A 15,138-nucleotide genomic window follows, 5' to 3' on the forward strand; every position below is an offset into this window, starting at 1 on the left:
AAGAGGAGCTGAGTTGTCAGAGGACCTGGGTTTGGCACAACTCTGCCACCACAAACCTGCTGCATGTCTACAGGGCAAGCTGTTTCACCTCTCGGAGTTTCTATTTCCTCAGATGCAAAATGGGCGTAACAGTTTCTGCCTTGCCTCTCTCTGCCGGAACCCATCTCTTTTTAAAAAACATTTTTTTGGTATTAAAAAAAACTGTTCGAAAAATGTTAATATTTGAGGAATCTGGGTGGAGTGGCATGAATTCTTTGTACTATTCTGGCATCTTTTCTGAAAATGGGAATTATATCAAAATTTAAAAATTAAAAGTTGTAATCTACCTAAAATTGGTAAAGCACTAAATGATCAAAAATTCAAATAGGAAAAGAGGGTAAATAGTGAAAAGTAACGCTTCCCCTCTCCCTGTCCTGCCTGTCCCCCCCACCCCCAGTTCTGCCCCCAGAGGCAACGGCTCTGAGCCAGTTTCTTTTGTATCTTCTCAGAGACGGTCTGTGTATTTAAAGCACACCCATAACTTACAGCCCGTTCTTTACATAATGCACATCATCCTGCATCATGCTATTTTCACTTAACAATGTAACTTGGAGGTCATTCCACATCAATAAACATTGATTTTTGGTAGTACAGTAACCATTTCTTAAATTTAATACTCCTTAGACATGAAGGTCTTGCTTAAGTCATAACAATTTTTCTAAGAAGAATAATGCAAAATACGTACGCCTTCAGATGTTCAACTGCATTTAAAAGAGCAAAAACTTGGGAACAACCTAAATGGCCATCAATAGAAAAGTTAAATAAATGAGGCCACATTTAGTCGATGGTCTTTTATGCCACCACTTGAGAGGCTCAGATTGCTTATGATACTATGCTGACAAGGGGAAAACACTTAAAAATATCAAGTACCCCAAGAATATAGCTATTAAAAGACCAGGAAGAACTATCCTAAAATTATAATGCTTGATTGCATCTTAGGTGGACCCACGGTCACCACTTTTCCTTTATCTTCCGGATTTTCTCGAGGAAGCAAAACGGAAGGTGCTGGCGTTTAATGTGGATCTGATATGCAATACCCTTCTAGACATTTTATAGAAATTAAGTCCCCTGATCCTCTCAACCATACTAGGCAATTTTCCTCTTCAGTGTCAAGAAGGAGAAATAGGCTCTGGAAGGAGAAATGCTTTGCCCAAGGTCGTGGATATAACATTCAGCACAGCTGGATTTGGTCGGGGTCTGTCTGACTCCTGGGTCTCTGCTCTTTCCTGCCGTACCATGCTGCCTCTAATGCGATGGTTCTTGACCTTATTTTTCTCCACCCCAACACACCTCAGGGATACGACACACTCCCTGCTATCAGTTCAGTGCCTCGCTATGCAGTCATTCCCTGACCCTGGGGTTGAGGGCCTCTCTTGGAGTTGGGAAAACGCTCCACAGGAATCTAGATGGGCTGCCCTAGATGGAAGTGATACTGCTTCTCTTTCTGAACCACTCACCTCGTTTAGCTGTAATGTGGTTGTACAGTTTTAATTCTACCATTTAAAAATGTTTTAATTATTGAAAAGTATTTCCTGATTGTTTTTTTGTTAAGACTGGCACCTGAGCTAACATCTGTTGCCAATCTTTTTTTTTCTTTTGTCATCTTCTACTTCTCCCCAAATCCCCCCGGTACATAGTTGTATATTTTTAGGTGTGGGTCCTTCTAGTTGTGCTATGTGGGACCCCCCCTCGGCATGGCTTGATGAGGGATGCTAGGTGCATGCCCAGGATCTGAACTGGCGAAACCCTGGGCGGGCCAAGGGGAGCATGAGATTAACCACTCAGCCATGGGGCCGGCCCCATATTTCCTGCTTCTATTGGCAACTCTTGCTGATTACAGAAAATACATAAAATTACTCGCACCTCCAGCAGAGTATAATCACCATTAGCATTTTGGTATATCACCTTCTACTGTTCATTCTACACAAATACATAGGTTTTTTAAAAAATTAAACTTGACATTTAATTTATTTTCACTTGACAACATAGATCCAGAGCATTTTGGAGGTCATTAAAAATTCTTTATAAATAGTTTCATACGATTCTTTTTTCAAACTTCTTAATTATATTCATTTTTTATAAATTTTATCCAGTTTCCCCTAATCAAACCTCTAATGGAAAACATGACAAATGATTATCTTCAGTTGCCTACAGGGAGACAAGAAAGGTTTTCTAGATCATTGTTACCAAACCTGGCTACTCTTCAGAACCACCCAGGAAGCCCTGTTAAATACAGACCTGAGCTCCTCCCACCTGGATCTGGTGAGATAGAAACATCTGGGTATCTGTTCCAGTCCACACTCCTGCCTCCAGGCAACGACATGCACTGCAAGTAGTTGCCACTCAACAGAAACACATACACACCCTCCTCCTTAGAGTGACACTAATTTTGTTCTTGACATACAGACATCTACTATACTTTAGTCTAAACTCATAATTCACAAGTATTTACTGCAGGTCCATAAGGTATAAAGATGGGTTTTGCCCAAGATCTAGCAACAGGTAAAAGAAATTATAAATCAGGGCCAGCCCGGTGGCGCAGAGGTTAAGTGTGTACATTCCACTTTGGCGGCCCGGGGTTCACTGGTTCGGATCCCAGGTGCGGACATGGCACTGGGTGGCAAGCCATGCTGTGGTAGGCATCCCACATGTAAAAGTAGAGGAAGATGGGCATGGATGTTAGCTCAGGGCCAGTCTTCCTCTTCCTCAGAAAAAAGAGGAGGATTGGCAGATGTTAGCTCAGGGCTAATCTTGCTCAAAAAAAAAAAAAAAAAAATTATAAACCATGCCACTACTTTCTATTACCTTTTCATTAGGGTCCATGAGAATCTGGGTTGAAAGATGAACTGCTATGTGTAAATCTGGGATTGGGGAAATAAAGGTAACCCTGGGTCCTAACTTTTCTGAGTTACCTAAGAAACTTCACTACACATTATCATGTACGGGGGGGCATAATTAGACAAGACACAGACCTCAAGCTGTGGGACAACAAATGTTTGTGCTCCCTTTAGTAGTTTAAAAACAAATACATACAAAAACGTATCAGGAAGAGGTGAGAACCTGGTGGTATCCCACATAATTTTCAAATCTAACACTTATTTCTGTTTTGGAGAGTAAGCATTCTTGATAGGGTGGGGTAAATGAAATATTTTCATGGCTAAAACTGCTATCTTTATACCAGTTGTCCCCAAATTTCTATCTCCAGCTAATTCCTAGACTTCCTCTTTCATAGAATAGAAAATGATGAGCTCTAAAGGCTATGAAATCTCAGAAAAGACAATCACACAGTACGATACCATTTTTTCCAACTTTATTTAAAAATTAACATGCCCATTAGAAAAAGTCTGGAAGGATATAGGCCAAAATATTAAAAATTGTGGAGATTATGAGCTACAGACTCAAATTTCTAGCTACATATTTCCACTTGGATGGCCCAAATATGTTCAAAACTGAGCTCACCTTTACACCTGACCCCTACCCTACTTACTTACCACTGAAATCTGCCCTTCCTCCTTACTCCCAATATAGGGTAAAGGTGTCAACACCCACCCAGTCCGCCAGGCTAGACATCAAAGCTCAAAATCCTTCCTTCAGCCTACAATGCGCAGCCTACATCCTCAGGGAAGCCTTTGTGGATCCCTCAGACTGAGTAAGGTCCTGTGGGCTCTGCTTTCACACTGCTTAGCCTGCTTCCTTCAAGCAATGCTACCACACTTAAGCGGAGCATTCTTAACTCTCTGTGCCTCATTATTCTCATCATAAAACAAGCATGTTAACAAAGCGGAGAATTTATCATTGTTAAGTGTTTAGAATGGTGCCTGGTGCATAGTAAGCAGCCAATAAATGTTAATTATTATTACAGTTGTAGTAGAAGTTAGGGCTCTTTTGAGAGCAAGTAACAATAATTAAGAATTATACAAAAAGTCATTGGAAAGTCATACTAATTTGCTTAGAATCTGTTAATGGAGTAATTATGAACTATTAAGGTAGACTGGAAGCTCTGTGTTGGCAAGGACCATATCTGTCTTGTTCACCCCTCTCACCCCACATTTCTTACAGAGCTGGGCAGAGGAGGTGTTTTTTGTTGAGTAAATGAGTGAATTTTAGATTCCACATCCCTTCAACCACCAAATTCTGTGACTTCTGTCTCCTAAATAGCTCTTAGATCTTGTTCTCCATCCCAGTCGGCAGTCAGACTCCCATCATCCCTGTGAAGTGAGCCATCACAGTAGTCTGCTGACTGGTCTTTCTGCCCCGAGTTCTGCCTCCCCCAGTTCCTCCTCCACATTGCTGCCAGGTGGAATTTTTAAAAGGTGAATCTGATCCAGTCATTACCCTGTCAAAAGTCCTTCAATGAACACCCACTGCCTAGAGGCGCAGCCTCCAGGGTAGGGTGGGTGAATCCTCAAGGGGTTTGCACGTTAGAGTGTGAGAAGGAAATATTAAAACCTCTATTTTTATTCTTTATTTATACAGCAAACACTCCTAAAACCTAGTTTATTCAAGACTGGTACTAGGATATGTACACAATATTTTGGGGGTACAGGCTTAAGATTTAGCCCAGTGAAAACTAGTTCTGTGGAAAATATTTCACTGAGGGCCACGCGGTATCCAAAAAATCGGAGACCACAGCCCGGAGGATGCAGTTCCTTCAGGACCCTTGCTCTGTCTACCCCTTCAGCCTCATCTCCTACGAGGCTGTGCTCCTTGGGCACACTCTGGGTTTCCCATCTCTGAGTCTTTGTTCTGTGTTTACAATGACCTTCTTTCCCCTGTCATCCTGGAAGATTTACCTAGCGGTTCACTCTGCCTAGAACAGTGTTTTGCCAGATTGCCACAGCCTGGCTCCTTCACGGGTGTCAGGTCTCGGCATAAAGGTAAGCACCTCAGAGAGACCCTGTCTGACCACCCATCTGAAGGCACCCCCCCCCCCCATGCTGTTATGCTCTATCACTGCACTGGCTTCTTATCATAGCATCAACCGTACTTGATAACTTCTTGTTTAATTACGTGTTGATCTGTTTATTGTTCTCTTCCCACACTAGACTCCATGAGACCAGAAACTTGCCTGTTACGTTTACCTTTTCTCCACAGTTTCTAAAACAGCGCCTGGCACTTAGCAGACACTTAATAAATGATTGCTGAGTTTGACTAAATGAATAAAGCAATCCTTTAAGACTTCGCAGAAGGGCTGCCTCCTCTCTGAGGTTTTGATTTTCCTAAGAAGAACTATTCTTCTGTTGCTCACTGAATCGGTACATACCTCTCTTACAGCTTCACCAGTGCCTCTCCCCACTTGATCACGTACACTTCTAGGGCATGGACTGGGTCTTATTCATCTCTGTATCCCCAGCGCCTGGCACAGTGACCGACAACACCTGACAGGCGCCCACTGAAAGTCTGCTGAATTAATAAATGAAAAACCAAGCAGAACTCTAGTTGACCTTCTCCCAACTCTGCTGCTTCTAATTCTGGTCTACTTCTCACCTAAATGCCCAAAAACTCATTTTGTAAGAACAACCCATCTGTATAGGCAAATAAGTCAACAAAACAAAACATAAAGTCTGAAAATTTACATCGTCAAATAGAAGTGAAAGTAGCTTTACGACTCCAGGTTTATCACTTCCACTTTTCTCTATTACATTTTAAAAATCCTTTCCACATTCCAATTTATTAAGGAAAATTTGCGGGGACTCTTACAACCTAAGGGTACAATTTCCAATAATATGTTTCCTATATTAAGAATTCTACTCTAACACAACAACAGTATTTGGTATTAGCAAATTTCCCTCCAATTGGTTACAACAGAGTTTGATATGAATTTAACTCTCACTTGTTTATCAAGACCCCTTAGATTATCTGGTATAATGCACCAATCATAACACTTTGGATGAGCCAGAAGCCACTGAAATGAAGTAAACTCCATACTTACTTGCTCCGTTGGGAACAGGGTATTGATATATTCCACAGCATTGAAATCAGCTCGATCTAGAGGATCCTGACTTGGAAATACCTGTATAAAGATAGGGGATTAAAAATAACTGCCATCTTTCTGTCTTGTTTTATGCATTATTTCTTTCCTCCCTACTGGATGGCAAAAAACATATCTTTTCTCATTTTATAAAGCTTAACACACAACAGATGCTTAATAAAATATCTGTTAAGGTGAATCTTAAATTTTCACCAACATGTGTAATTTTAACATCTTGGTGCAACTAACAGAATGTGCAACAGTGAAAAGTTCCACACATATCAACGAGGTTCCAAAGACAAGGGAAAATAAGCAGGCATTGTGCACTAGCAGATTAAACCAGCTGATGACATGGTGGTATTAAGGAAGTCTTGATAACAGATCTCCCTCCGACAATCTCCTCCCACGCCTTTCCTTTCTCTTCTGTGCATAGCTCCCCACTCTCAGTCCAAAGATCGCTTCCTCCCCGTCCCACCCCAGGTTCCCCGCCGAGAGCTACCCCATCCTCCGCACTCTCCTCCTCTCAGGGGGCGGAACGCTCACCTGCTCGATGGCTAGCTGCACATCGGGAGTGAGCTGCAACACGGCTTCCAGCTCCTCCACGAACTCCAGTTCCTCCTCCTCCATCATCCCGCCGCCCAGCTCCCTTCCGACGCCCACCCCAACCCCGAGTCTGATCTCGAGCCGTCACCCAAGTCCCAGAACCCCAACCCTCGCGATGCACCGCTCAGGCAAGCCTCGGCTCTGTCATCCAGCCGGGCACTTCCGGGAAGCCAGGCACTTCCGGGATCCGGGGCACTCTGGGATAGTGGAGGACTGACCTTTGGGCGTCCGGAGGAGGCATTCCTGTCACGTCTCGGGAGACTCCCCCGGCGGCGCTGTAGTCCGGCGGCGCCCGGTCGCCCTCAGCTCTCCTTAAGCCGGTGGGGGCCCTCTTCCCCTCGCCGAAGGCGCCCCCCACTGAGGGCCCTGGTGTTGAGGGGGGCCTGGCCGCCACGGCAGGACCCCTCAGTGAGGGTAAGCCCCGGCAGCGTCGCGACCCACCGACTGCCCCGCTCGCGGGCTGCGAAACCGGCGATCCTTCAGCTCCCAGGGCCCCCTTGGTCAGTGGCAGTAGGTGTCCCCCTGCCATCGGGGGAGAAATGACCCCAGCTGGTAAGTGGCGATGTTGCCAAGGACAATTTGTAGGATGGGACAGCGTCCACTTGTCAAAGTTGCCCGTGTGCCAAGCCTCTGGGCAGAGTTTTATGGGGGTGTCTGCAGCTTCCTCCTCGGGTGGGGGGCGTGTGTGGGGGGAAGAGCCAGATTAGGCAGTGCCCGCCGCTGGGGAAATGTTTCCTTTCTGAGACGCTGGCTATCTGGAGTCCAAGTCCCGTTCCACGACTGTGTGATCTTGAACAAATGACTCCATCTGCCGGGCTTACCCTATAAGGATGTGGTGAGGGTTAAATATAAAACGCGCTATGCAAATGCAAGCTGGAAATACAGGTAATATTAGGGTGTCTAGCCCTTATGCGCCGCAAAGGAGGCCGGATCACCCTGTGGAACACTCTTCCTGCAGACGCTTAAAACAGAGAATTGCAGCCAAGGGAAGAGTTGTTTTACCAGTTAAACACTGAAGCTCCAAGATGGAAGAGTCCCTGGCCCCACGGAGCTTTTTAAAAAAATTTCATGAAAGTTGTTTGTAGTGAAGAAAAGATGGAAGCAATATTATTTCTAACAATAAAGGAAAGCTTAAAAATATAACTTGGCTATCCAATAGAATATTACTGACTCGTAAAATCATGGTTTTGAAAATTATTTAATGACGTGGAAAAAATGTGCTTAATATATCTCGGAAAACATGGTCCAAGTTTATGTGAGTGTGTCTTTTGTGCCTATAAAAATGGTAGCACAGAAACAGTACTTTTCTGCAGGTGATGGAATGCACACTCTTTGTACATTTTCCCAAAATATCTACAATTAGCCTGTAGTACTTTTATGATCAGAAAATATAAATGCCTTTTTTTAAAAGCAAAAAGTAATTATATCCACCTGTCTTGGACTTTCTTTCATTTTTACATTAAGAAATAATTTCCCTGTGGTAAAATTCACCCTTGCAGTTTATAAGTCCATGAGTTTTGATAAATGCATATAGTCATGTAACTACCATCACAGTCAAGTCCTAGGACAGTTCCATCATCCCCCCCAAATTTCCTCATGCTCCACCTCATTCCCTGCCAACCACTAACCTGACTTCTGTCCCTATAGTTTTACTTTCCCAGAATGTCATATAAATGGAATCATATAATATGTCACCTTTTGAGTCTGGCTTCTTTCACCTAGCATAATGCATTTGTGTTTCATCCATGTTGTTGCATATAGCTGTGGTTCCTCTCTTCTTGCTGAGTGGTGTTCCACTGTATGGATAGACCACAATTTGTTTCTCCATTCCCTGGTTCAAGGACATTTGGGTTGTTTCTGGTTTTTGGCAATGATGAATAAAGTCGCTATAAACATTCATGTGCAGGTATTTGTGTGAACATAAGTTTTCATTTCACTTGGGTAAATATCTAGAAGTGGGATTGCTGGGTTGTATGGTAAGTCTGTGTTTAACTTTATAAGAAACTGGTAAACCATTTTCCAAAGTGGCTGTATAATTTCTGCATTCCTACCAGTGATGTATGAGCATTCTGATTGTTCATAGGGCTTATTTTTAATGACGATAATAATAACATTTCCTAGCCTTTACTATATCCCGGGCACCATGCTAAGCACACGTTGTCTCTTTTAATCCACACGGCACTTCTGAGGTTGCTACTTACTATCATTATCTCCATTTAACAGATGAGAAAATGGAGATGTAATTAAAAAAAAAAAAACTTGCCCAAGGTCCCATAGCTAACTCTTCCTGCCATTCATTCACTCATTCAATAAATTCAACTCCTGCTCTTCCTGCTGGCGACAGGCACTAGGCTAGGTGATGGGAATTTAGGCAGTCAACAAAATAGACCAGGTGTCTGCCTCCACAGAGCTATTCCCGTGTAGGAAAAGAGTATTCATGCAAATAAATGGGTTATTGTGATAGGTCTATTGAAAGACAAGTAAAGAATATGTTGACAGACTAGTGATAGAGTGTTCTGGTTGGATTTGGGGGGTCAGGAGAGGCTTCTCTGAGGAAGAGATTTTTAAGCTGAAGCAAAGGGTGCAGGCTGGGAATAGAGGATGACAGACAAAAGGAAAGGTATATGCAAAAGCCACGAGAATTGGCGAGAATGATGGGCCTTCAAAAGCCAAGGGGAGAACGGTACGAGCAGAGGCTGGAGAAACAGGCAGTGCTAAAGGGTGGAGGCTCTTGAAGGTCATGTTGAGGATGGGAAGCCTTGGAAGGATTGTAAGCAGAGGAGTGACATGACCAGTTTTACCATGCCTGTCATCAGCCCTAGTCCCCTCCTTTTTGTTTTCTCTGCTTCTGAGCAGCCTGCATTGTCATGGAGACTCATGAAACCAGGGTGACCATCTCTAGTACAAATTCATGCTGTCCAGTTTATGCATCCATTGTCAGCTCTCAACTGTATTCCCCTGTGACCCAAACCTTCCCCTACTCTGAATCTCCCAACTTCGTCATTTCCTTTCTCCCTCTTTGCAGATAAGACATTGGTAATGAATATAAGTTTGGGTCTCAGAGAGTTACACAATACAAAACATGTAGGAAGATAAAAGAGCAGAGATGACACTAGGTTAAAAAACTGCATCAAGTAATAACAAGGTAGACTGATTTATTTATGATAAGCAAAAGAGGGAAAGAAGCACCTTTAATAGTAGGAAGAAGCCTGGAAAGACAGATTATGGCATTTTAGGAAATAAAATATGGAAGTTTACAGATATGAGAAGTTTGGATATGAAAATAAGTAGCGTGTGATAGTCTCACAAATGAGCTGGGCTTTAAAAAAAAATTTCCTTTTATGCTGTGGGATGGGGTACAGCTGATGGCAAAGTATTCCAGAAAGCATATTTTCTACCTTGAAAGTTCACCAAATGAGGCATAAATCCAGTCTCTAATACTTGAAAAAGACACACAAAAACCCCTTGGATCCCCTATCCTTTAACTGGCGATGGGACAAGGCTGGATTGTAAAGGAGGAGTCCTACAGTAGGCTGGAGGGGATCTGTAGGGTGCATCTCTCAGGACAGCGTCAGAATAAAGTGGAATAAACCCAGTAACCCCCAAATGAGGAATTTTCGTAATGTTTCTCATTGTGTGAAAAAAATGTTAAGTATATAGGATGGAAATATTAGGTAGGTTAAAACAGCCTTGGTTAGTGAAATCCAGTGAGATTTCTAAATTTCACGTGTCAATTTAGTGTTTCTTTCTAACTGTTAAAAGGAGTGTCCAATATCCTGTTACATCTACAACCAGTTTCATTGTTTTTGCAGTAGCTGTACTATAATATCTTTTTTTTTTTTGAGGAAGATTAGCCCTCAGCTAACTACTGCCACTCCTCCTCTTTTTGCTGAGGAAGCCTGGCCCTGAGCTAACATCTGTGCCCATCTTCCTCTACTTTATATGTGGGATGCCTACCACAGCATGGCGTGCCAAGCGGTGCCATGTCCGCACCCGGGATCAGAACCAGCAAACCCCTGGCCGCCGAGAAGCGGAACGTGCGAACTTAACCGCTGCGCCACCGGGCCGGCCCCTGTACTATAATATCTTAATAATTAATAATAATGTTAGTAATAAATAAACACTATTAATAACATTGTGCAGAATATGTTATTTTATAAGATCAAGACAGTGCCTTTCTTTCATTTAAGCTTCTCTCTCCATAATGACCTTCTCCTAAACAGCTGAGCTTTTTGTGAAACTTCTTATTAAAAAATTGCAGGATGTCTGAATTACCTGATCTGTATCCGCTAAATGCCAGTAGCCTAGCCCCTTCCTCCAACATTGTGTTAACCAAAAATACCTCTTACAAATTTCCAGAATGACCCCTAGGACTCTCAAGCACAATCACACTTAGGTCCTGTTGTCACAATGGGTAGCAAAAGCTCCCAGGCCAACTTGTGGTGGAGGAATATAGTTTAATTTCTGCATGAAATCTCGTTCAAGATGTTTTTTTGGCACTCCTTTATGGACTGTTTTTGGTACGTGACTTTTCATGATGACAGGTCCTTTTGCTGCTCTTCATTCCTGAATTTTCTGACCATCCTGGACGCTGGCATTTGTTCTTGATTGACATGCAGGTGGTTCTGAATGTTCCCATAGTCCTGGACACCAGTTTTGTTGTGGTTGGTGCTCTGGTTATCCGTGCATGCCCATTCTTGCTAAACCGATCCTAATCTGCAGCTAGCTTCAGCGGCTCCCCTGTTCTCACGGTCATGGCTCAGGCATTCAGTCATGCATACATGCTAGCTCCCAGATGCTTTTAAATTAGAACCCTTTCCCATTGGCTACGCTGGGTTTCTAATTCAGTAATTCCTTCACTTACTCACAAAGTGATAATTACATAGACAAAATGACAGACCCTGTTGTGCAAGTCTTACACATTACAACAAATATAAAAAGACTTGTTTCATAAAACTGACATTCTCTAACTAGTACAATCATTGTACTCTAACCCCCCGAAGTATCTCAGAAACACCACAGCCATTTCCAGCCTTGTGTTCTTGTTTCTTTGGCTCCACCTCTTCCTGCTGAGTTCTATTGTATTCCCTGAGCTGGATCTTCAGCTGCTACTCTTCTCCTGGTCTACACCAGTAGTTCTTAATCTTTTCTGAGTCTGGACCCCTTGGAGGATGTGAAGAACCCTGTATAGATCCTTTCCCCAGAAAAATATACATTTGCATAATATTTTGCTTGCAATTTTAAGGGAAGGGGTATTCCATTGAATATTTCTTACACTTTTTTTTTTAAGCCCGCACCTCCTCCTGCTAAACATAAAAATCTTGTGAACCCTCCCACACCAATATCCTGGTACGAGGTGTGATCCTCATTCCTCCAATTTTACAATCAGTGATACGAGGCCGATACCCATTCTCCACTTGCCGAGAGTATTTTGCACAGCTAAACTTTGTACGTCTACATCAGAAAACCAGTAAAAGTTTTATTTCCTAAATGTAAGATTGTCCAAGATTCTGATTGCCTTCTCCACTCTGATCGCCCACTGAGATTCATTGCTTTGAGAGACCGCTCTTACAGCCATCATTAGTCTCCAAATCTTTGATATTAACACTTGGTGTCAGTCACATGTTTTCAGCTGCCTGTGAAAATCTTCGCTTTGCTTATTCTCAATTTCCCTTCTTTGCCCTCACTGCCCTTGCCTGAGCACATTTATCTGTTGGGTTAAGAACTTAGCATTTTTTGGGCAGATAGAATCCACTACACTAAATGATAATGAATGGGCGGCTTCTACAGTAAAGTGCATTTGCATTGTACTTTATGCACGGCTTCAGTGTTTTCACATATGTTGTTTCTTAGTCTTCGCCATAGTCCTTGAGGTAGCTAGGACGGTAGGCTGAGGAGCCAAGGTCGTGTAGCTAAGTGCTGGCCTGCTAGAATGACACCAAGGTCTGTTACACTCCAGTCCAGTGCTTTTGCTCTCGATGCTTCTCTCACCTCCCCAAGCTAGGTCCTGCTACAGCGTTATTTAGAAAAATCAAAGCCGTTGTTTCCCAAGAGCTTACAAGACACCTTGACACTTTAAAAAATGATGACCCTAAAAGCATGTGTCATGTCATGTTTTTAAAAATAGTACCTTTCATGTATTTTTCGAGGCAGCGTGCTTTTCTTACTTCATCAGATTTCTAAGTATACTTCAAAATACTGGCATGCATGTACTGAACCATGTTGCACAGAAAGCCGAGCAGGTTGAACAATGGCTTTTTAGGTGCTTATTATGATTTTCCTTTCTGTTATATTTATGTAATAAATAAGGAATCATTTGTATTGGAAAAACTCATACAACACAGGAAAATGTCAAAGTCACTCTCACCTCACCCCATAGACACACGCACAAAACCAACACATCCACATACTCACTTCTCTCCCCAGAGGGAGCACTGTTGGCACTTTGGTGTTTTTCCTCCCAAACGTTCTTTGCATGATTATACAGCAGTATATGTACTAATCACAGTTATAGTTTTTTTAAATCATAAATTATATCTCACTATATTTATTGTTATTTGCTCTTTCCCCTTTAACAGTATGTTCTAAAGCTCTTTGTATTTTGGTCTATCTCTCCTTTTAATGGCTATATAGTATCCCACGGTTTGGCCATACCATAAAATATTTTATTTCTCTATTACTGGATATTTAGATCATTCCTAATTTTTTGCTATTACGAAGATACTATATCCTTGTAATACATATAAATAGTTCTACCAGCACTGAACAAAGTGCCCATATCCTTGTATCTTTATGTACTCTGGGTATTATCAGTCTTGTAAATATTTACTTATAAAGCTTTTATTGGCCTTTTTTATTTCTTCTGTGTATTTCCAGTTTATATCATTTGAATAATTCTTTTGGGTCGTTTGTGTTTCTTCATCATTTGTAGGATCACTTTGGCTATTCTGGATATTAACCCTGACTCTGCTATATACTATAAATATTTTCTTCTAAACTGTTACTTGTCTTTTAACTTGTTACTAGTCCCTTTTGATGTACAGTTTTGTTTTGTTTTGTTTTGTTTTTAATGTACACAAATATGTCAGTCCTTTTCTATATGACATCTGGGTTTTACACCTTGTTTGGGAAAGCTTTCTCCAGCCTATGGAATTATAAAAATAGTTTTCAAAACTTTCTTCTAATACATTGATAGCATTGCTTTTTATGTGTAACCTTTGCTATATCTGGAATTTACGTTTGTACTTCGTGTGTGGCAGAGCATTGTATTAGTTTCCTGGGGCTCCAGTAACAGATTACTCCAGGCTGGGTGCATTATGACAACAGAAATTTATTTTCTCACAGTTCTGGAGCCCAGAAGTCTGAAACCAAGGTGTCTGCGGGGCTGATTCCTTTTTGGAGGCTCTGAGGCAGAAACCGTCCATGCCTCTCCCCTGGCTTTTGGCGGCTGCCAGCAGTCCTTGGCACCCCTCGGCTCGTGGACTCATCATTCCAGTCTCTCACTCCGTCTTTACATCGACTTCTCCCTGCCTGTGTCCTTTCCTGTCTCTTAGAAGAATACTCCCACTGGATTTAGGGCCCACCCTCATCCAGTATGGTCTCACCTCAGTCCTTACCATATTTAAATTGCATAATTAAATCTGCAAAGACCCCATTTCCAAATAAGGCCGCATTCTGAGGTTCTGGGTGGACATGAATTATGAGGGGACACAATTCAACGAATTCTATTTTTTCTAAAGGAAGGCTAATAGTTTCTGTGGTTTTCTTACAGAGTCCTCCCTTTCCTCACAAGCATGATGCTTGCCACAGATTAAATTTAGCGGCTCTGGTTCAGGATTCTGTTTCGTTCCATTGAAGTGTTTCTTCTACACTGTTGCAATTATAATAATTTGTAGGATGTTTGGGTATATTAAATTCCTCCCCTCCTCCCAGCGTTCTTTATTCAAATATTTCTTGGCCATTCTTACACATTTTGTCTAATTCACCTAAGCTTTAGACAGAGCTTGCTGAGTCCGTTAAAAACATGTTGGGATTTCGATTGGGATCGTTCGGTCATGCAGCGTTTAACGCCAGGGACACGTTCTGAGAAATGCGTCGTTTGGTGATTTCATCGTTGTGCGAACACCACAGAGTGTACTTACACAAACCTAGATGGTCTGGCCTACAACACAACTAGGCTACGTGGTACTAATCTTATGGGGCCACTGTCGTATATGCGGTCCACCGTTGCCTGAAATGTCCTTATGCGGCACACAACTGTATTGAATTTAGAGATCAATTTGGAGAAACTTGGCATGTTTACAATATTGAATTTTTCCTTTAGGGCCATGTTCTCCATTTATTTAGGCTTTTATGTCTTTCAGTCAAGGTTTGTAGCTTTCTTCATATAGGTCTTGCATATTTCTTGTTAGGTCTAAACCTAGTGATTTTATACATTTTAAAAAAATTGTAAATGGGCCTCTTTTCCTATTACATTTTGTAATTGATATTTGCTTACTTATAGAAAAGATATTTATTTTCATATA

At 42.0% G+C, this 15,138-nt stretch overlaps 1 protein-coding gene across 1 annotated transcript in view; it reads right to left on the reverse strand.

The window, feature by feature from the left end:
• Positions 1–6,777, reverse strand: part of VPS53 (VPS53 subunit of GARP complex) — a 135,777-nt gene extending 129,000 nt beyond the window's left edge. The window contains exons 1-2 of the mRNA XM_014827001.3: positions 6,554–6,777; positions 5,972–6,052 (exon numbers count right to left, since the gene is read on the reverse strand). Of these exons, the coding sequence (XP_014682487.1) occupies positions 5,972–6,052; positions 6,554–6,640 (168 nt within the window). The 5' untranslated portion in view covers positions 6,641–6,777. The remainder of the gene's footprint in view (positions 1–5,971; positions 6,053–6,553) is intronic.
• Between the last annotated feature and the right edge of the window lie 8,361 nt (positions 6,778–15,138).

Source organism: Equus asinus, chromosome 13 (genome assembly GCF_041296235.1).
Source record: "Equus asinus isolate D_3611 breed Donkey chromosome 13, EquAss-T2T_v2, whole genome shotgun sequence".
Lineage (NCBI taxonomy): Eukaryota > Metazoa > Chordata > Mammalia > Perissodactyla > Equidae > Equus > Equus asinus.